At 39.6% G+C, this 22,320-nt stretch overlaps 2 protein-coding genes across 40 annotated transcripts in view; one reads left to right on the top strand and one right to left on the bottom strand.

Moving 5' to 3' along the window:
• Window positions 1-13,614, bottom strand: part of DENND6A (DENN domain containing 6A) — a 90,033-nt gene extending 76,419 nt beyond the window's left edge. The window contains exon 1 of the mRNA XM_038566099.1: window positions 13,398-13,614. Coding sequence (XP_038422027.1) covers window positions 13,398-13,469 — 72 coding nt within the window. The 5' untranslated portion in view covers window positions 13,470-13,614. The remainder of the gene's footprint in view (window positions 1-13,397) is intronic.
• A 1,104-nt stretch (window positions 13,615-14,718) lies between these two features.
• SLMAP (sarcolemma associated protein) overlaps window positions 14,719-22,320 on the top strand; it is a 146,362-nt gene continuing 138,760 nt past the window's right edge. For 9 of the 39 annotated variants that reach the window (XM_038566085.1, XM_038566086.1, XM_038566061.1 and 6 more), the window contains exon 1: window positions 14,726-15,597. In XM_038566085.1, the coding sequence (XP_038422013.1) occupies window positions 15,400-15,597 (198 nt within the window). In that variant the 5' untranslated portion in view covers window positions 14,726-15,399. Of the gene's footprint in view, window positions 15,598-22,320 lie in introns of all 39 variants that reach the window. The other 30 variants (XM_038566051.1, XM_038566059.1, XM_038566063.1 and 27 more) reach the window with 10 other exon arrangements.

The following is a 22,320-nucleotide window of genomic DNA, read 5'->3' as shown; positions in this document are numbered from 1 at the left end:
TCTCTCCTCTCCCTCTGCTCCTTCCCCTCCATGCTTGCTCTCCCTCTCTAAAATAAATTTTAAAATCTTAAAAAAAAAAAAAAAGGAAAAAATGCAGGGTCCCATATTAAAAAATTGTTAAGAATTTCAACATAGCAATAGCACAGCATTGAACTCAGTGTGGGGCCCTGGGTGACTGTATAGTCAACGCACTCATGAAGATAGCCCTGTCACTAATTATGTCTTATGTACATATATGTATTTATATAGATTATCTATCCAAAAAGGTTGAGTTTTTCTTGGGAGCAACTTCCAGAATTCAATTTGCTGAATTTACTTTACAAGGATAAAATATACACCTATTCAGTATATTAATAGATAATTGGTGCTTACATTTTTCTCAACATTTAATTATGAAAAACTTTCAAACAGCAAAATTATACGAATTTTTATTATAAACACATGTATACATCCCACCTAGATTCCACACTTAAGTTTTATTATAGTTGCTTTATCAAGTATCTATCCATCTATCCATTCTTTAAACCATCTAATCTGTCTTATTTTTGATGCATTTCAAAGTAAATCCCAGGCATCAGTATCACTAACTGAAATATAATCTACTATTTTTTCTTTTGTTATAAAATTGATATAGAGGAATGCACAAATCTTTTTTCCCCTCAATTTTAGTAGGAATGCACAAATCTAAGAGTGAATTTGCTGAGTTTTGACAAATGCATACACTTCTGTAACCCAAACCTCCAGAACATACCATCACCCTAACATGTTCCTTCATATCCCTTCCTGATCAATATCTCCATCCCAACCTCTCTCAGAGACAACTATTATTCTGATTTTTTTCCCTGATGCTTAAGTTTTTAAAACTTTAAGCTAAGTTTAGGAACAACTTAACTTCAATATCTTCTCGCATGGGTACATAGAAAATTCTGCAGACTGTAAAATAGGAAAGATAAGTCTAGGATACTCTGATGTATTCAAAAAAATATTTATTGAATCAAAGAGTAAAACTAGGGAAATCACTTGAGTGCTTTTTGTTTGTAATAGTTTCAGTTTTTGGTAAAAGTGATACAATGTAAATAATATGAAAAATACAGAGAGAAAATAATATGAAAAAATAGAAAATATTAAAAATCACTCATCATAGAGGGATAAGCATTTTTAGTATTTTTTTTTTTAAATTTTTTTTTTTATTTATTTATGATAGTCACAGAGAGAGAGAGAGAGGGGGGGGCGGGCAGAGACACAGGCAGAGGGAGAAGCAGGCTCCATGCACCGGAAGCCCGACGTGGGATTCGATCCCGGGTCTCCGGGATCGCGCCCTGGGCCAAAGGCAGGCGCCAAACCGCTGTGCCACCCAGGGATCCCGCATTTTTAGTATTTTGATAGAATTTCTTCCAGGTATCCAATTATATATAAACATAGTGAAGTGGTCTGTGTTGAAATTTGATAAAATGGGATCATAGATATGTACAGTCTGTTTCTATCACTTGACAATATGCTATAGATATCTTTTCCTCATCAAGAGATATACAGTGGAATCATCATTTTTAATGGGCATGCTAGATGGATATACCATTCTTTAATCAACCACTTATCTACCCATGAATATTTAAGACTGTTTCCAAATTTTCAATACTATCAGCAATATTGCAGCGAACATCCTTGTGCATACATCCTTTTCTGAACTGTGTAATTATTTCTTTAGGATAAGTTGCAACCTGAACATGTTTTACATGTTGGTTTATGATACCAAAATGCCTTCCAGAAAGGAGGCAAAAATTTACATCCCCTGACTGGCAAATCTTAAAATTCTTAAGAACACAAAATGAACACTTTATTATTTTTCCTTTAGGATAGAAGAGAGGAAAATACATGAAGGGCTAAGATTTAAACCAGCAAGTAAGAATGTATACAGAAGTTCCCCTATATGTGCACTGCAAATCAGTGGAGTTGAACTCTATTCAATAAAAAGATTATTGGGATACCTTGTTGGCTCAGTCAGAGGAGCATGTACCTCTTGATCTTGGGGTCATGAATTCAAGCCCCACGTTGGGTGTAGAGATTACTAAAAAATAAATAAATAAATTTAAAAAATAAAAAGAGGGGATCCCTGGGTGGCTCAGCGGTTTGGGGCCTGTCTTTGGCCCAGGGCGCGATCCTGGAGTCCCGGGATCAAGTCCCACATCAGGCTCCCGGCATAGAGCCTGCTTCTCCCTCTGCCTGTGTCTCTGCCTCTCTCTCTCTCTCTCTCTCTCTCTCTCTCTCTGTCTATCATAAATAAATATTAGAATTAAAAAAATAAAAAATAAAAAGATTAAGTGACTTCTACATGCAAAGATAAGGCTAGCTTTCGTAGGAGCAAAAAGATGAGAAGCCATGAACTCAGTATTCAGAATACTCACACCCTAATAGCACAAATTCCTTGGGTACAGTGATTTATCTTCACGTAAGCCTATATGATAAGAATGGGCTCTAAGGATTTATTCTTAAAGGAGCAATGACTCCTACATTAAATTTGGTACAAAACTCAAAAGATATTAGGTGAAAAGCAAATCTCTCTCCCATCCTTATTCCCCAGTTACATACCTTTACTGATTGCACTTCTCTTCAGAGATTACCACTGTTACTAATTTCCTGTATATCTTCCCAGAAAATGCTCTGGATATGTGTATACAGGAATATGCTGAGCAGGCAAAAAATTGTCTACTCATCGCTTACTCATTCAAGCAGGTTTTTAATACAATAGTATTATAATCACACATGATTTTACATGTTGCTTTTAAAATTATACCTTGGGGATTGTTCCATATTCATTCATATAGAATTGCTTCATTTATTTTTAACTTGAAGATTGTTCCATAGCCATTTTAGGGAGCTGCTTCATTCTTTTTTACCGTCAACCCAATTTTTCATTGCATGAATGTATTTAACCGGTACTCTATTTAATGGACTACTAGGTTGCTCCCAACATTTTGCTAACATAATCCTGCAAGGAATACCCCTCTAGATAATGAAATCATTTTGGAATCAGAAATTACTGTATTGGGGGCGCCTGACTGGCTCAGTCGGTAGAGCATGGGACTCTTGATCATGAGTTCAAGTCCCACATTGGGCATGGAGATTGCTTAAAATTAAAAAACTGAAAAAAGAAATGACTGCGTGAAGATAATAATATTTGGCTTCAAATCAAATTAATAAGTACTTGGTAGAAACATTTGTTGGGTTTTAGATGAGTATTAAAAGAACAAAGCATTAAAGATATGCTGTGTCTGAAATATGTTCCCCCAAACAACTGCTGAAACAAAAGAAAAGCATAAAAGCCAACAGGAAATCTCCACCCACTTAGTCAGACTCCCTAGGAGGAGTGAATAGATAGGCCTTACCCAGTGTCTTCCAGGTCCACAGTGGAGCTTTGTCAACACTAACTGTGAGAACTCATTGTAGAATCAATGTCTTGGCACTACCAACTTGCCCTAGAGAGTTTGGATCTAGCAATATGGACATACAAATATTCACTTGTCACAAATATAATTCATCAAAAGGCCTTTGGACAGGCAAGTGGAGGAGCAGATTCCCTTTTGCCCTTCCCATTGATTTTTTTTGAACTTCATTTTGAAATAATCACAGTTAAAATTTCAAGAATAGCACAAAGAACGCCCACTTTATTCAAATTCATTATTTTTAAAAAGTTTGGCCACATTCTCCTCTTTTTATATATATATATATTTTTTCTGATTTAAAGTAGGTTGCATGCATATTACTCCTTTACCCCTTAATACTTCAGTGTGTGTTTCCTATACACAAGGATATCCCACTGATTTTGTGGGAGGAAAGACTGACCTGGCTACTCCCATCTAAGAGCTGGAAGGAACTTAAAGGTGTCTACTTTAGGAAACCCAGAATTGGCAAATGAGTCAGCCAAGGTCATATCGTCAGCATCTGGGATGACATCCTCTATTCTGGCTCTTTCCATTCCACAAGCCATTAGGAACCATTTGGTCCAAACTGTTCAATAAATTTTATAAATGAGGAAACTATAGCTCAGAGAGGATTTATGATTTGTCTAAGGTCACATAGGAGGTTACTGGCCTCAATTCCATAGTCAGCAAAACCTCTTTGCCAAAGGGCACAATGAAGACTAATTTTCCTGAATGCACACTTAGTGAGTAAGCTGATAAGTGAACATCTAGGACTTTTGCATGCCCCTAAATCCTTCCCCTTCTCATGACAACAGCTTTGGAAAAATCATCACTCTTTTATTGGATACAGTTAGTGGGATGGTCCTTCAAACTACCCCACCCTTCTGCAGTGAAATGAACATGTAACCCAACCTGTCTCAGTGGTCTCTGGTTCATTTGAATCTCAAAGATATGGACTCAAGGACTGAAAAAGGGTGAGTTGATTGATTTCTCTTGAAGTTGGTGCTAAAGAGGCCTCCTAAAGACAGGCTGCTTATTGGCTCTTGTTGCTCATTAACTTTGCTTCCCATCCTTCCTGAGATTTGCTTCTTCAGCCTTTAGTTACATTCTCTGAGATCCTCCTCTGTCTTTCCAATAGTTTCCACAGGCTTAGGTTGACCAGGGGTGTTGCTTGCCTAGCCAGTAATAGCTGACTAGAGAAAAAAAACTATTGCCTTCAGAAACACTTGTCCAAACAGAGCCGTGACTTAGGTTGCATAAAAAAAGTTGGGCCTGGGTACACCCTTCCCTCCTTAAGGCTTAGCATGGAAGTACTTTTCAGGCTTATCACACTGCTGTTCAGTTTCACTAATGATGCTCCACTTTCACACCCCCAGAAGTGACTGTTCCTGGGAAAACAGAGCAAACTTTCTGTTAGTTGTGGCTTTTAGAAAAGTCTCTAGCAAGGTTCATCAGCAGTTTTAACTCCACTGCCCCGACTGCTCCATCTGGGTGTTTAGTGTGGTGAAACACAATCTGACTTGAGCACAAGAGCCCAGGGTGGGCTCCCTGCCTGATGGACTGTAAGGCCAGCTGCCAGCCAGAAGTGAAGACACCACTCTGTCTTTCCTGACAATCTGTTCCTGACCTCCTGAGAGGGCTTTCAGAAGAAGTTCGTACATACACAAGAACACATTAATGTCTCCAGAATGACATTCAGACAGTGCAGTCTGAATCTGTATCCAGGAAAGAAATCTCCATAAAAGCATAATCATTGCGCAGCTGGGCTCAGGTCATGATTCTGGGGTCCTGGGATCAAGTCCCATATCAGGCTCCCTATAGGGAGCCTGCTTCACCCTCTGCCTATGTCTCTGCCTCTCTCTCTTTCTCTGTGTCTCTCATGAATAAATAAATAAAATCTTTAAAAATAAAGCATAATCATTGGCAAAGAGGTTCCCAAGCTCATGTTGAAAACAGCTTTTTTTCTACAAAAAGAGTTAATATTATATATAATTTAACATTATTTTAAATACTAGTATGTAGAACAGTTTAGCTTTATTTTTTTTATTTTTTTTTTAGCTTTATATTAGCCACTCAAGAACCAGAACTTTCATAGCCAAAGATCCAATCATTTAACAAATGTGTTTGTGCTTACTATATGTGCCAGGTACTGTGTTAGGTGCTGGAAAAACAAGAGAAAATAAAACCAGACAGACTCCTTACTCTTAAAATGCTTACAGTCCAGAGAGAAAGCAAACAGTAATGAAGATGTTCTACTTGAACCTCATTATAAATTGTTACAAGTGCTGTGAAAAGCAAGTACAAAGATCCATGAAAGAAATTAAGAGGAAACTATTTTCCTCAACTAATAGTTTCCATAATTCCAAGTGAATTTTTTTTAAGTAAACTCTATACCCAACACGGGGTTCAAACTCACAAGTGTGGGATCAAGAGTCACATGCTCTACCAACTGAGCCAGCCAAGTGCCCCTCCAAATGAATTTCATAAAAGGACTGTAGAGCAATCCCTCCCCTACCACATTAATTTATAAATGTATGAGCCCAACCCGGGTGAGAAACACCATAGGAGATCTAGTTGTCCTCTCACAGCAAAACCAAGGCATTCTGCCTTTATTTTTCCATTGCGTTAATCATTATCATTTTCAAAGCCAAATGAAGAGGAAAAATCACTCAAAAATATCCCAAAGAATAAAAGATTACCATTTTAAAGGCAAATACAGATGGGGAGATGTATTCATTTTTACCGTTGGTATAATGAATTACCACACATTCAGTGGCTTAAGACAACACAAATTTACTACCTTAAAATTCTGTGGATCAGAAGTCCAACTGGGTCTCACTAGGCTAACATGCAGTGTTGGGAGAACTGAGTTCCCTTCTGGAAGCTCTAGGAGAGTATCAGTTTCCTTGACTTTTTCCAGTGTCTTGAGGCTTCCTTTATTCTTTAGTTCATGGCCCCCTTCCTCCCTTTTCAAAGCTAGCAAGAGGGTGAGTCCTCATGTCACATCTCTCTGACCTACTCTCTGCCTACCTCTTCCACTTTTAAGGGCTCATATGATTTAAAGTAGATCTATCCAGATAACCCTGAATAATCTCCCCAGCTCAAGTTCTGTACCCTTAATCATACCTTTTGCAAAGTCTCCTATGCCATAAATTCTGGGGATTAGGACATGGATATTTTTTTTTTTTTTTGAGGACATGGATCTTTTTGAAAGGACATTAGACTGCCTACCACAGAAAGCATAAAAAATGTTCTTGTTAAGGGTGAAAAATGTAAAGGTGCTTCATTCTGTGTGGACAAAGCAATGGGTAAGAGATGATGCCATTTTTCTGGGTAGCACCAAACTGCTTATGGTGATTATCTCTGGGCACTGGAAACATGGCTGGTTTTTCTTTGTGTTTATCTGTTTTCCAAGCTTTCTGCATTAAAAATAAGATACTTAAAAAAACTCCAACTTCAAATGTTGTGATTATTTAGGAGAATGTTATTAGGAAATGCATGTTGATCGTTTCGGAGCAAAGTATGTTGGTGTCTGCAACTTGTCAAAAAGTTCAGAAAACATAAATAGATAAAGCAAATGTGGCTAAATGGTAATGACTTTGAATCAAGGAGGGGTGGGTATATTTGTGTGTTCATTGTAATTTTATTTCAATTTTCCTGTACATTTGAATTTTTTATAATAAAATGTTACAATAAAATGTAAAATTTTAATGAGCAGAGATTCTATATTGATTCTATATTATTCTCATTATCATTTCCAAGAATAACTCCAGAATCTAATCTAGAGTGAGAAGATAAGCTACAAAATCAAGGCAAGTTTTCTTCTGCAACCATCTTTCCCATTGATACCGAGCTATATAATTAGATCTTTGGAAATGGGGAGATGGACCTGTCTGGTTTCACCTAAAAAAGTCTCATTTCTATAGGGATGCCTTTTCACTAATTTCTCTTACAGCATTTCATGTGTTGTGTTAGTCAACATGCTAGACTCGTACAGAGGAGACTGGAAGCAGGACCAGCTCCATAACTTGAAGGGTTTAGAGCAAAATGAAAATGGGGTCCCCCTTTTTTTAAAAAAAAAGTATTATGAATTTCAAGACAGCAGAGTCCTTCTTAGTACAGTCCCTGTGTTAGGTCACACACCCATGAAATTGGCCATTTGCAAAGCTCAGCAGACTCCACAAATGGTCTTTCCACCAAGCCTTGAGCATACTTGGTAGGAATGAGGGTGGAGGAGAAGCAGGGACTCTAGACTCATCTTCCTTCTGGGTATCTTCACTCCATTTCCAACAGTGTTCTTAGGGCTGCTTAAAACCAAAGATCTCTGAGAAATCTATCAATTTCCTGAATTATAGCCATTTGGTAAGATACTGTTGACCATTATCTGTGACAGTGTTGTATAGCAGTAGGGACAATGCACTTGTCTGAAACAAAAGCTCTGATGGAACTATTAAAAAGACACGCAAATAATTATATTAAAAGACAATGATTCAAAAGTCATAGTTTTCCTAGAATAAAGAATATACTTAAAATATTTTTTAAAAAATCACTAGACGAACAAAAACACCACATATAAACAATCTCCGATATTTTAATTGGTAACTATTTAAAAACAAACCCAAATATACCAATAAAGAGTCATAAAAAATGCCTTATGTGGCATTCTGACTCATGCCTTTTATTCTTATGCATTTACTGCATTCCAAGTAACATTCTTTTTTTTTTTTTAAAGATATATTTATTTATGTTAGAGAGAAAGAGAGAGAGAGAGAGCGAGCGTATGCATGTGGGGGCAGAGGCAGAGGGAGAGAGAGAGAGAGTCTTAAGCAGATTCCACACAGAATGTGGAGCCCATTGTGGGGCTTGATCTCACCACTCAGAGATCATGACCTGAGCCAAAACCAAGAGTCAGACACTTTAACTAACTGAGCCATCAAGGCACCCCCCTCCCCAAGTAACATTCTTAAATTGATAATAAAAAGCAAGAGAACACTTCAAGTAATCAAAAGTGGACTTACACAAGATTGAAAAAATAAACATAATTTCTTCCCTTCCTTCTACTACCTATAGGCATTTTGCTATTTATTTAAAGTATCACTTTTAGGTATAAGGCTCCTAGTGTTGAATTTCCCATTTCTCTCTCTTTTTAAAAAAAATATTTTATTCTAGAGAGAAATAAAGAGTTGGGGGGGGGGGCGGTGAGGGCAGAAGGAGAGGGAGAGAGAGAATCCCAAGCAGATTCCCCGCTGAGTACAGAGCCCGAGATGGAAGTCAATTCCAGGACCTCAGGATCATGACTTGAACCAAAATCGAGTCAGATGCTTAACTTACTGCGCCACCCAAGTACCCCTGATTTTCCCATTTCTAGTAAATTATATGGTACTTTCTTTTAATGTTGCAAGGGGCAGAATGAGAGGGAAAGAATCTTAAGCAGGCTCCACCCCCAGCACAGAGCCTGATGGTACTTTTAAAAGGGCGTTCCAGGGGCTCCAGAGTGGCTCAGTGAGTGAAGTGTCCAAGTCAATTTTGGCTCAGGTTATGGTCTCAGGGTAGTGAGACAGAGCCCCACGTGGGTCTCCATGTCCAGTGTGGGATCCTCTCTCTACCTCTGCCTCTCTACCCCCACTCTTGCGCTTGCGCTCTCTCTCTCCCTAAAAAAAGGGGGGGGACATGCATTGTGTGGCTTAGAAAAATATCTAGAAGGATATAGTTAACTGTTAATAGTAGTTGGCTCTAGACTGAGGATTTGTGATGAAGCTAGAGAGGACTTTTATTTTCCTTGCTTTGCTTATCTGAATATATGCAATGAATATGTATTGTTATATCGAGCCAAAAAACCAGTAAAGATATTTTTAAAAAGAAAAAACCCCCAGCATGTACTTTACATTTAGCATGCTGATTTACGATCATTTAATCTTTTTGAGCCTCATTTCCCCTATTTATAAAATGGGATTAATACCACATAAAGATGTCATGAGAAAAATTCCTTATTACATGGTAAATACACATTCAATGAAAGTCCCTTTTCTGAGCCGCAGTTTCCTTGCCTGCAAAATTAAGGAGCTGGATAAGTTGTCCATGGTCCTTTTGAGAATTAATATTCTAATTCCTCTATTTATATTCACAGAAAAGGATATTAAAAGAAAAATAAATGTCTTTACTTGTCTTTAGGTAATTACTTTTCTTCTATTTCCTGAAGAACCAGGAAACTAAAAACAGATGAGCAGTACCTCTGGAATGTCTGGCCACTCCACCCTGGGCACCTGGGAAATGACAGGGTATTTCCACTCATTAACATCTCCCTAATGAGGAAAGTATTCCTTATTGAAAAGAGGATGAAACTTTAGTTTTAATAAGCCATTATATGCTATAAAAAGTATTACATACTCTCAATTTTAATTTTTGACTACTCTAGGCCTCCTCTTTAATTAGTTTGCCTACCCATATTTGTAATCCAGATACTCTGCTTAAGCAGTTATGCAAATTTTCCATAATTCATTATATCATGTGTCATTGGTTAAAGTCTAATTAGGTCATTATCACTTGGGGGGGCTTGTATATTAAGTGAGTTTACAGAGCTGTCTCCTACAGGTCTGAAATGCTAATAATGGCCTATCTTTCATGGTACCAGGGTAATGATTTTACAATTCTCTTTGCTTTTCTAAGATTGAAAATTAGCATGGATCATAACTAAAAAGATAAAAATTTTTAAAAGGAGAGAAAGCTACAATATTGGAAAATACTACCATTCCAAAGTTCTCAAGATGTGACATATACGTTTATTTTATGTAGGCTCCATGCCCAGTATAGGGCTTGAACTCACAACCCTGAGATCAAGAGTCGCATGCTCTCCTGACTGAGCCAGCCAGGCACCCCAAAACATGGTATATTTTTTTGTTTAATTAAAATATTGTATGGATACAGAATCAGAAAGCAGAACACCCACATGGCTTAGAATTCAAAATATCTCATGTATGAGATTTCTTAATTTAAGACTTTTCTGTGCCTGCCGAATACCAGTGGGTGAAGAATGCCTTCAATGCCATTTTGGCATTTCTAGCACCCTGCATAGCTTTGTAAGATTTTTTACCATTCCAGGTTACAGCGATCCCAGTTTTTCTCACAGAAAAAAAAAAAAAACCTATTCTGTTTAGCATTAATTTTTAGGAGATATTGTAGTAGAACTTAACATATGGAGATACTTTTTATCTCTACATTTATAAAAAAGTTTCTCCATATACAAACTGGGATAATACAACTTGCTCCTTACTATATGTGAAAGGCTGGAGAAATTCTTACTGTTAGTAAGAATAAAAAAATAATATTGTTTGAATATCCACTATTTTCTAGGCATCAAAGAAAGATGGCATTTTGCTTGCATTATCTTACTTAATCCTACATAATCCTACACAACTCTGTGAGACATTATCTACTTTTTTCAAATAAGAAAACATACTTAGAGAAGCTAAATAATTTACGGTTTATAGTGCTGGTAAATGGTGATACAAGGTCTGATTCTGAAACCTTGGTTTTCATTAATCTACTTTGACCTAGGAGAGAGATGAAAATGTTCTGAAGTTGGTTGTTTGTCTTCAAGTCCTTCAGCAATTGAAACCCACTTCTGTTTGCCTCTCCTTGACCAACTCCTTCCCCTTATGCTTCAGTAATAGAGGCCCACTTGTAATTCCCATAAAGTCCTGTTCTCTCAAGTTTCTAGGTCTTTGTTTATGATGTATTCTTGGCCTAAAATTTCATTATCCCACTACTACCAGAGTAGCTGCCCTACTCCTACTCATTTTTCAAGTCTCAGTTTAAACTCCTCCACAATGTTATATGGTCAATTAATCTTCGACAAAGGGAGTGAGAATATGCAATGGGAAAAAAGTCTCTTCAACAAATGATGTTGGGAAAACTGGACAGCCACATGCAAAAGAATGAAATTAGACCACTCTCTTACACCATAAAAACAAAACAAAACAAAACCTTGAAATGGATTAAGGACCTACATGTGAGACCTGAACCCATAAAAATCCTAGAAGAAAGAGCAGGTGGTAATTTCTGTGACAGCAGCCATAGCAACATTTTTCCAGGTATGTCCCCCGAGGCAAGGTAGACAAAAGCAAGCATAAACTATTGGGATCACATCAAAATAAAAAGCTTCTGTGCAGCAAAGGAAATAATCAACAAAACTAAAAGACAACCTACTGAATGAAGATTAGTATTTAAAATATATAAAGAATTTACACAACTCAACAGCACAAAAACAAAGAATCCAATTTAAAAATGGGCAGAAGACATGAACATTTCTACAAAGAAGACATACAGATGGCCGACAGACATGGAAAGATGCTCACCATCACTCACCATCAAGGAAATACAAATCAAAACCCAATGAAATAACACCTCGCACTTGTCAGAATGGCTTAAACAAAAAACACAAGAAACAAGTGTTGGTGAGGCTGAGGAGAAAAAGGAACCCTCGTACACTATTGATAGGAATGCAAACTGGTGCAGCTATTATGGAAAACAGAATGGGTATTCCTTAAAAAATTAAAACAGAATTATTCTACAATCCAGTAATTGTACTACTGGGTAAATACCAGTAGTATTTACGCAAAAGGGAGGAGAGTGGGGGATGGGTGAAATAAGTGAAAGGGATTAAGACTACACTTAGCTTCACAAGCACTGAGTAACATAGAATAATTGAATCACTACATTGTACACCTGAAACTAATACAACACCGTATGTAAACTATACTGGAATTAAAACTTAAAAAACAAACTACTCTGCCATGCTCCCATTACTCTTGATATACTCTGACAGCAAGTATTTTACTATGTCATCACCTAAATTGTGAGCAGCTTGAGGGAGTCACAGTTTTTTTCACTGTTGTAGGGCTTTTCAAAGTAGCTGTTTTCCAGTCGGCGTCCAATTAAATATTTATGGCATGGACAAATGAAAGTAGGCACAAATAACATAAATTCATGCACAGAACTCATTAGGGATTTGTGGAGGGGCCTTTATTACTTTGTTCTACATAAGCCTAAAAGTTACCAGAAATGAAAACTTTTCATCTTCTTATATTAAAACTTTTCAACATAGCTTTATTTATTTATTTATTTATTTATTTATTTATTTATTTCCCAGAGTAAAGAACCTGGAACACAGTAGTAGTTCAATACCTATTTGCTGAACTAGTGGAGTCCTAGCAAAGTACACAAATACACAGGGTCTCTATACTTTATAATCGAATGCATATTCTTTTCTCCAGACCCACTTTGTGCCATCCCTACTTTATCCTGTGATGAGTTACAGTATGTAATTTTCATTCATGCATCAAGTATTTATTGTCACTATTATGTGCCAAGCATATGGGTCCACTGTTTCGAATAGCTTTGTTCCTTTCTCGCTAGTCTCTCTCCCTGGAAATTTAAGAAGCTCTTCAGCAAATACTGCATTGACCGTGGTTTCCCTACCTTCCTTCAGTTCAGTTACCTCCCCCAGAAGGCCATCCCTGTGATACCTCTAGTACTCAGGGCTTGCTTCCATCTTGGCCCTCATTACATCAGAGTGAAACCATCTGTGTCTATGTTTGTCCCCTCCCCCCCATCCCCATCCTACAAAACCCGAGGTGCGGTTTCAGGGATTGAGGTTTTTTGTTCACTTGTGTCCCCAGGGCCCAACACACAACTTTAGGACAGGTAAGAAACGGCCCAAACCCTAGATCCCACAATAACAAGTGAGTTACCCATGATCTCCAAGTTATATAGATGAGAAAAGGAGGCTTGAAAGGGTTTAGCAAAGTTTCAGAAAAAGCCCAAGGTCACACAGTGGTAGAGCCTGTTGTCAGAGCAATTTGAAGAATGAAGCCACCCTTGGTTCATAAATGAATAAAACTCCTTCCCACCATATCTTTTCTTGAAAAGTTTTCCTTTAGACCTCTGGAAGTAACACGATTTTAAACTTTCTGAACTCACACTCTTTCCGGGGTAGAATATGCTTTGGAGTCCTTGGGGGTGCGTGACAGGTCCCAAGAGAAGAAGGGCCATTCGAAATGGAATGCGGGGACTAAGTTTCTCTCTGAGGAGGATTCACAGAAGACTAATTTTTGATGCACAAGTCCTGAGACTTGTGGGAATTTGGGCACACCTAAGGCGGCGGTACGGGACTGTGTTGCCCACAGCTAAGATGACTGCAAATGAACATCTCCTTCGGATGGGTCTGCTCTCTTCGTTCATGGGTATTTTCACTGAGAAGTATAGTGAATACAATTTAGCAAAAGTTGGGGTCTTCTAGCCGAGCTGGTAACGTAGGAAGCTGGCACGTTTTGTCCGGAAAACCTTCAACAGGTCCACTTTTCCCCTGCCCTTAACAAAAATGGCCGTAAGGGTTGTCCCCAGGGTCTGAAGCTCCCAGCCCTTAACTAACATGGCGTCCGGAGGCGCGTTAAAAAGGAGCTTGCCCTCTCTTCTGCCCTTGACCATCATGGCCTCCGTGGCGTCGAACACGTGACGACCCCGGACTACGGCGCGGGAGAGGGGGTAGGAGGGCCCTTGAAGGGTGCGCGTTCCCGTGGCGGTGCACCGGGTAGGTTTCAGTCAGAGTCACTATGGCGGCCGGCGCTGGCAAGGTAAGCTGAGGCGGCGGCGGCGGCCGGGGAGGCTGGACCCGTCGTGGCGTCCGGGCCTTAAATCCCCGCAGCTTGTCCGCGGAGAGGTCGGCCGAGGTCGTGGCCCATCGCAGGGACTGGCGGGGGAGGGGGGGGGCGCGGGTGGAAGGGGGTGCGGGCTGAGGCGGGCGGGCACCGGCGCCTGACGGCCGTTTGTTTTGATGTTTTCCCCACCAGGTCGGAAAGTTTCCTGCCTTGTCGGGCACAGCCTGAGCCTGCCCCACCGGCCGCGAGTGGTGGAGGCTGCGGCGGACCCAGCCCGGGGCCTCCAGGCCTCTCCCCCAATCTCCGGGCCAGCCTCCCTCCCCCACCTTCTCGTCCGCTGGGAGCCGTGGCCGCCGTCCCTGAGATGCGACCCTCGCGGGGGCAACCCTGAGACAAGGCGGCCGGTGTGCTGAGCCACTGCCCGGAGCCCAGGCGTCCAGGCGTCCAGGCGTCCAGGCGCCAACTTCCTGCGGGCCGAGACCCCCGAGCCTCCCCGGGCGTGCGCCTCGCTCGCTCCGCACCGGCCTGCCCAGCCGGATCCCCGCCCTGGGCGCGGGGACGCCCGCCAGGTGCCCGGGAGTCCCGGCTCGGCCGCTGCCCGCGCCTTTGCCTGTCCCCGCGCCTCGCGCCGAGGACCCCAGCCGCCGCCGCCGTCTCGGCTCGTGCCGGGGACCCCGTGCCAGCTCCCGGGCGGTCCTCCGCGCAGCAGGAGCCATGCAGACCGTCCCGCTGGCGATCTAGACCCCCTCGCCGCCCCCCTCGGCCCTGCCCTTCCACTCCCGAGGCCCTTGAAGACGGGCGGTGGCTGCCCAGAGGTGCTCGGCGACACCTTCCTTCGCCCCGAAAGGACCTTCCTGGCCGCACGGAACCGACCGTTCCTTCATGCTGCAGTGCTGCAACGTTTCCGCCACCGAGGGGGAAAAGCGGCCGAGATCCCAAACAAAACACAAGAACTGGCGTGTGACTCATCTGCTTGGATACCTCCAGCCCCCAAACTGTCTTCCAGGAGTTTTCTTGGCCGAAGCTGTCTGATGTTCGAGCCTTCTCTTCCCAGGGAAGAAGATGGACTGAAAGCTGCCAGTTGGGGACTTTGTGCGATCAGGGCGCTGCTGAGTTTTAAAGGAGGTGATGGGGCTTGCGCTGGCTTGTCTTCCCACTCAAGTGAAGAGTTGTTGATGTTCACTGGTTATGCTTAGACAATGCGCAGTTTGTTTTAATTTAAAATTTTGGGGGGGATAGGAAGATAGGCTTGTGAAGGGCAGTCCGGATCCGGTGGAACTCCTCTTTGTCCTCTGGTAGGAGAGACACCCCCCAGTCTGTCCTCGATGCCGTCAGCCTTGGCCATCTTCACTTGCCGCCCGAACTCGCACCCGTTTCAGGAGCGCCATGTCTATCTGGACGAGCCTATTAAAATCGGCCGCTCCGTGGCCCGCTGTCGACCGGCGCAGAATAATGCTACCTTTGATTGCAAAGTGCTGTCAAGGAACCATGCTCTCGTCTGGTTTGATCACAAGACGGGCAAGGTAATGTCACCGTATTATCTAACAGTCTTTCCTTTTCGTTTCCCTTTGCTCCTTTTGCATAATGTATGCAGAATCCCAGCGTTTGCACCCAAGCGAGGCTTTTCAGCAAGGCCGTGGAAACCAACTTTGTGTGTGTCTAGTTCTACTGGAAGTTTAGTTGAGGTGGTTGAATGGAAAACAGAGAAGGTATTGTAATTAAATGCCTCGGGAGGGCGATGGCATCTTGATAATGTGGTCCTTCCCAGTGAAATCCCAAACCCTAATTCATTTTGGGGAGGGGGGTGGAAACTAGATAGTGAAACTTGGCTTCTCGCTTCCAGTCTTTTTAGAAAGGTGAATTTGCCGTTCAGGGCTTGAGTAAGCAAGCAGCAGTTCCCAAAGCAATGCAGGGAATCTATGGTCAGTGTTAACACTGAGGCTCAGGTGTCTCAGTGGTGAGATGTAGTTAACACAGCTTTTAGTTGAGTCCAGATTGGGGTCTTTCTAGGAAGGACAGATGTTTGTGTAAACTTAACATTTTTGACAGATTTGATACGTGTATTTACCCACGAAGGAGTAATTTGCAATTTTCAAAGCCAATTTCATTAAGCATAAACAACTGTAACTTTACATTTTCAGAGTTTTGTTTGCAGCTTGAGTGAACAGACATATATTGCTTTTGAAAATCACTTTTTGGCATTCCCTGCAAGAACTTATTAAAAATACCTAATGCATACTTACAGAGGAGATACTTAAAAAAATCAGTGTTAGGAAATTAATTTATTTTCTGAGATTATATCCAATTGTATCAAATACTGCATTACCTAGATGGGATAGGATGAATTTAATGCTCTTTAAGTGTGACCCTTTTGCATTTTTGTGTTGGCACCCTAATTTCCTTACCTGTAGGTGCTTATATTTTAAGAATAGAAGAAAACAAATAAGTCCCTTTCAATTTTAAGAACTTTTTATGTGTGTGGAGAATATACTAAAAAAAACTCATTTTTGTGCTTTTACCTCGGGTTTTAGTTGAACTACTGAATCAGTTCCAACTTTAGAGTAAGTTATGTAAGACTAATAGGAATACCTTGGGTTTCACCTCCTGACTTTTCCCTCCCTCTTTGAGTTAAATGATTATGTCTTTTTTAAAAGAAGAATTTAAGTTTTCAGTAGTAGTATTTTGAAATGAAAGAGACCTGAGCCTCAGAAAAAAAGAGAGAAAGCAATACTTCTGTTGCTACTGAATTAAGGAATTATTATATAAATCATTTTTCAGGAAAGGAGGAAAAGATTGTGCTTGCATAATACCTATGCCCTACTCTGTGTAGGATGAGAACTGAAAAATATGTTAATTTTTCTGTATAACACCAGATGTTCACTTACCTATGGAACAGACTCTTTTTTTTCTTCCCTGGAAACTAGAGTTTGGGTGTCTGAAAGACTTCATAGATTACCCATAATCATTTAAAATGAGTATTCATAGAACCCATCTTTCTAGCTATTAAATTCAAACATCAATTAACTGCTAGTGCCCTAACTCAGCCAGCTTTTTTCTTGTCTAAGCAAAGGTCCAACTTAATCAAATAATAGGTTTGCTTAAAGTACATAATCTGCAAATGCACCTGCTTTACTTTGGTACATTACTCAAAGGAGACTTAGATATTTTCTATTACTTATTTAAAAAATAGTGATTACGTGAACAGTAGTGCTTTTCATGGCTATACCAAAACCCCCACAGTAAGGTTATTCTGTGATGGCTAAGGCTAGATCCATATTGAGTATTGTATAAATTGAGATGACATGTTAAAAAAAATTTTTTTTAAAGATTGTATTTATTTATTCATGAGAGACACAGAGAAAGAGAGAGGCAGAGACACAGGCAGAGGTAGAAGCAGGCTCCCTATAGGGAGCCTGACGTGGGACTTGATCCCAGGTCTACAGGATCAGGCCCCGGGCTGAAGGCGGTGCTAAACTGCTGGGCCCATCAGAGCTACCCACATGTTAAAATTTTGAATGTAATTTGTAATTAGAAAAACTTATTTTTTAAAGATACACAGCTTATTTCCACCATTTTCACTTTTTTTTCTGCTCTAGCTAAAAACAGGATATGAGACCATTACTTTAGGTATAAATATAATTATTGATTATTGTACAACCTAATTTGTTAAAACAACCTATCAGGTTTTGCCATGTGATTGAATTGTTTTAGGAATTATTTAAAATTTAGATTTGAACAGACAGGTTTTTATTGAGCACCTATTATGTGCCAGATATCCTGAGGTACACAATTCCAAAGAAAACCCTCAGTTTGATCAAATATCATTTACTGTTTTTTATGTGTGAAATTTCCAGTTTGAGGATTTCTGCTATAATTGTCTCTTGACAAATAAGTCATTGAGCCTAATATATATTCCCAGCAAATTCCTTTATACAACACCAGAATCCCCAACTATAAGCATCACCTCAGGCAAGTTTTTATTTTTCAAACATCTCTAAGCCTTAGTTTTCTTTTCTGGGAATAATAGTGGTACCTACTATTGTTTTGAGGATTGAGATAATCATGTAAATTACTTAGCACCCTTTTCGTGGCCCTTATTAAGGGCTTAATACTTAGGAGGGTGTTTGAGGTGGTAGGAAGAGGGATTCATCTAGGCAGCTTTTTGCAATTTGCTCTAGTGCTGTGGAGTCTTAGGAAGGTAATGAGAATTGTTTTTCTTTCTTAAGAAAGAAAGTTTTTCTTTCATATGTGATAGCATATGTAGAAGTAATCTTTTAAATTGAAACATATGAAGTTGAGAACTTTGTTCAAATTGACACTTTCCCTGGGAGGTGGAAAATTGGAGTAATATACCTTTCTGATGACTTTTACCTAATGGTTTTTGCATTCTGCACTGGCCATTGTAGGAGACCCATTAAAAGTTGGAAGAAGTAATAGATGCTGAAACTTTCTGATTATTCAAGGAATACATATTCACTGCAGAAAAGCTGCAAAACATAGGCACATGGAAATCTAGGGCACATTTTTTGGTGCTAAGTTTGTGGAATGTGTTATGGTACTGAAAACCTGCAGGTTGGAGGGTGACTGTTTTGCCACAAAGTGGAACTCAATAAGCTTTCCTAAATCATCTGCTCAGGGGTGTAGGAGTCCATTATTGCCCTGCTTGAATGCTGCCTCTCTGAATCATTCTTCACTTCTTTTGGGAGGTCAAAATTAGATGGCAGATAATAGAATAGTTATTAGTCCTTTTGTTGACCAAGGGTACCACTGAACAAGCAAATCTGCCTGTATGGTGGTTACATAGAAGGTGTAGTGAGTAGACTGCCTTCTTCTGATGGTCCCACCTGATTCGAGGCTTTGTAGGCACATAATAATCTAGTGCTTGATACAGTAGTCCATTTCCACTCTCATTATAGTTTACATAGTAATTAGTAATACGTGGTAGTAGTATTCTACTTTTAGCTTCACATTTTTACTTAAATTCAAAACATATTTTTGAGCACCTGTTCTATCATGATCTGTTTTGGTGGAGGGCACAGTGGTGAGAGGGAAGAAAACAACAAGAATTGGTTAAAAATTGTTATTCCTTCTTTCTGGGAGCTAGTGTTTTGGATACAGAGGGGGACTGCTCCCCTTAAGAACAGTTGATTGAGATAAAATAGTATTAAATAAGTTTATTTTATTTTATTTTATTTTTTTTTAATACTCATCTTTATTTATTTATTTTTTTTAAAATTTTTATTTATTTATGATAGTCACACAGAGAGAGAGAGAGAGGCAGAGACACAGGCAGAGGGAGAAGCAGGCTTCATGCAGGGAGCTTGACGTGGGATTCGATTCCGGGTCTCCAGGATAGCGCCCTGGGTCAAAGGCAGGCGCTAAACTGCTGCGCCACCCAGGGATCCCGAATTAGACTTTTTAATAGGGGTGGATAGGTACATGTTAAGAAAAGGTGTCTTTTGGGGGTGGTTTTTGTGTGTTTTGAACGGATGAGAGTAGAATAAAACAGACCAAAGCAGGTAGTTTTGAAGGAGTTTGACATCTTCCAGTCACTGATGAAATTGATTTTGTTGGCCTGGAGAGTTTTTTTTTGGAGAGTAGCTATATGTGAACATCCATTCTGTATGACGTTTTTATGTTTGTATCTCTTTTTTTATAAGTTGTCAGACCCTGGAAGAGAGAGTGTCTGCCTTATATGTCTGTTTTTTATTACTCTGTGTAAAGAAGATGCCGAATAGCTGGAGCTGAGGAGATTATTGTGGAGTGCCTTGATTACCAAGCTAAGGGCATGGACCCATGTACTATGGAAGGTCAGGGAAAGTTCTGTGCACAGCACTGACATAACAGAACCATCATTTAAAAGTGATACAACAACAGTATGTAGGAAGGCCTGGAGCAAGAACAAATGGGTAACAGCTTAATTAATACTTGTTGTGTGCTATGTACAGTGCCCAGTTCTAAATGCTTTACATGTTAACTTAATTAATCCTTAAATAACCATTTAAGATAGGTACTTATTTTTCCCATATTAACCCATGAGGAAATTAAGGCCCAGAGAGATTAGATTAGATTAATTTGCCCCAGTTCACATAGCTAATAAATGGTGGAGTTGGGATTATAATATCCGTATTCCGACTCTTGAGAGTCTAGAACTCAAGCTCTTAACTGCTCTTCTACTTTAAGGCTTTGTAACAACAGTTTAGATATGATGTCGTTTTTTCAGGGCATTGACCATATTCACACTGGTAATAAAAATGAATAAATGCCAGAAAGCGAAAAAAGACAAGTATATTATTAACGTGCCCATTAGGACTTCAGCAAAAAGAGAGATTCTGTAGGTATTGGAGATTTTAGGGATGATTCATGGATAGGAAACAATTTAAACTAGACCTTAGCATTTTTAAAATAAGGTGGATGTAAGTAGAGTTAGGGGAATGAGTTTTGGGTGGGAAGAAGTGCTGAAGTAAGGGCATGAAAGCAGGAATGATATGTCACATTGCAAGGAAGTCATTGCAAAGGAAGAGTCTTCAGAATTTGACGATCAAGATAGTTTTTTCTTCTTCCCCGTATCTGAACATGACAGCAGAGATCCTGGTCTCAGCTTTTGGGAGAAGAGCACATCATTGATTTTATTTGTGTATTGTTTTACCAAATTTTGTTGTTGATAGAAGTAAATGTCATTAATAGGTGCTGGTTTTTGTGAGAAAGTAATATAATTGACAGATGTTATGTTTAAGGCATATTGATGTAAACATGTTTAGAAGGCCAGGTTTGGATATACATCCAAAGCACAGCTTTACTTTATACTTTTCACAATAGTGGAAAATTGATGAAGTATTTTATCTATGCAAGTTAAAAATGTGGATGATGTATATACTTGAAACCTTACTTCCCCCCTGCTTAGATATTTGACTTTTCTTCTTAGGTTGAATGTACTCTTTGCCTTCTCAGGCTCCTATTTGGTTTTCTCAAGTGGTATATATGTTAGAGCTTAGTATCTATTCCATAAATAGGAGAGTGTCTGTCATTTAGACTTTTAAGTGAAAAGATTGTGAGATTGGTTCTTAATGTATGTCAGTTACTTGAATCAAGAAAAATGATGGCATTTGTTAGCTGTGGAAATGTTCTAAGGACTCTCCTCCCTATGCTTCTCTCATTGCTACTTCAAGTGAAGGAACAGTTTACATGTCTGCCCAAAAATCTTGGTTTGTTGTCCTATTAATTTTTTTTTGTCCTATTAATTTTTAACATGATGTACAACCCCTTCAAAATCTGTCTCTCGTTTTCTTTTTTCCAGCTCCATCTTCTATTAATCTTTCTTTCCCTTTGCCCCAAACTGTGCAGTAGCTGTGTGACAGTACTCTCTGTTCCTAGAACAAGTGCCTTTTTTGCTGTTTTGTCTTCCAGAATGACCTTTCCCCTTCATCCCTTGAGGCCCAGTTCCAATGTGAAACCTTCCGTAACTCCCACTGACTAAGGAATTAATTGCTTCTTCCTTTATACTCCCATAGAACTTTGTATATAATTTCATTATGGGACACAGACAACAAAATAACTATAATGCAAATGTGCTATTGCCTTGCCAGATGTGAGCTCTTGAGAACAAGAGAATAGGCACTACATAAATGTTTGAATGAGTGAAATGTGAACAATGGAGCGGTCTGTACTTCTACAAACCCTGAGGAGGGTCAAAGAGCAGAAGGTCATTTGGGTTAGTCCTTAATTTGAGATCATGGACTCAATTACCAATAGGTAGTCTTTGTAAAAATCATTACTTACTGAGAATTTGCAGTGTGCATGACAGTTTGCTAAGCATTTTGGGACCATAGATAATCTTGTGTTTGGTGATATTCATTTTGAACTATTACATATATATCCATTCTCACACAAAATAATACTTTTAAGGGTTTTATAGTCAGAGTACTTTCTTATTTCACTTTATCTATATAGCACTCTTAGAGGTAAGCAAAGCAGCTACAGGCTGGATACCTTTTATCCAAAAGGGGTTGGATATTTAGAGGTTATTTGTACAAGGTCACCTATTAGTAACTATGGGAGTTGGGACCAAAATCTGGATTTTCCCCCCTTGAAATGAATAGACATTTATTCTAAGCTGTCTTATTATGGACTGAGCAGTTACTGTAATGAAAATCTGTCTTTTGCTCTCTTGAAAGATAATCTAAGCTATTATTTTCTGGGTGCATAACTAAAATGCTTGTCATATGACAGACTTCTAAAGACTGCAA

Source organism: Canis lupus, chromosome 20 (genome assembly GCF_011100685.1).
Source record: "Canis lupus familiaris isolate Mischka breed German Shepherd chromosome 20, alternate assembly UU_Cfam_GSD_1.0, whole genome shotgun sequence".
NCBI classification, from domain to species: domain Eukaryota; kingdom Metazoa; phylum Chordata; class Mammalia; order Carnivora; family Canidae; genus Canis; species Canis lupus.
The sequence above is the reverse complement of the archived record's forward strand: the minus strand, read 5'-3'. Positions and strand labels throughout refer to the sequence as shown.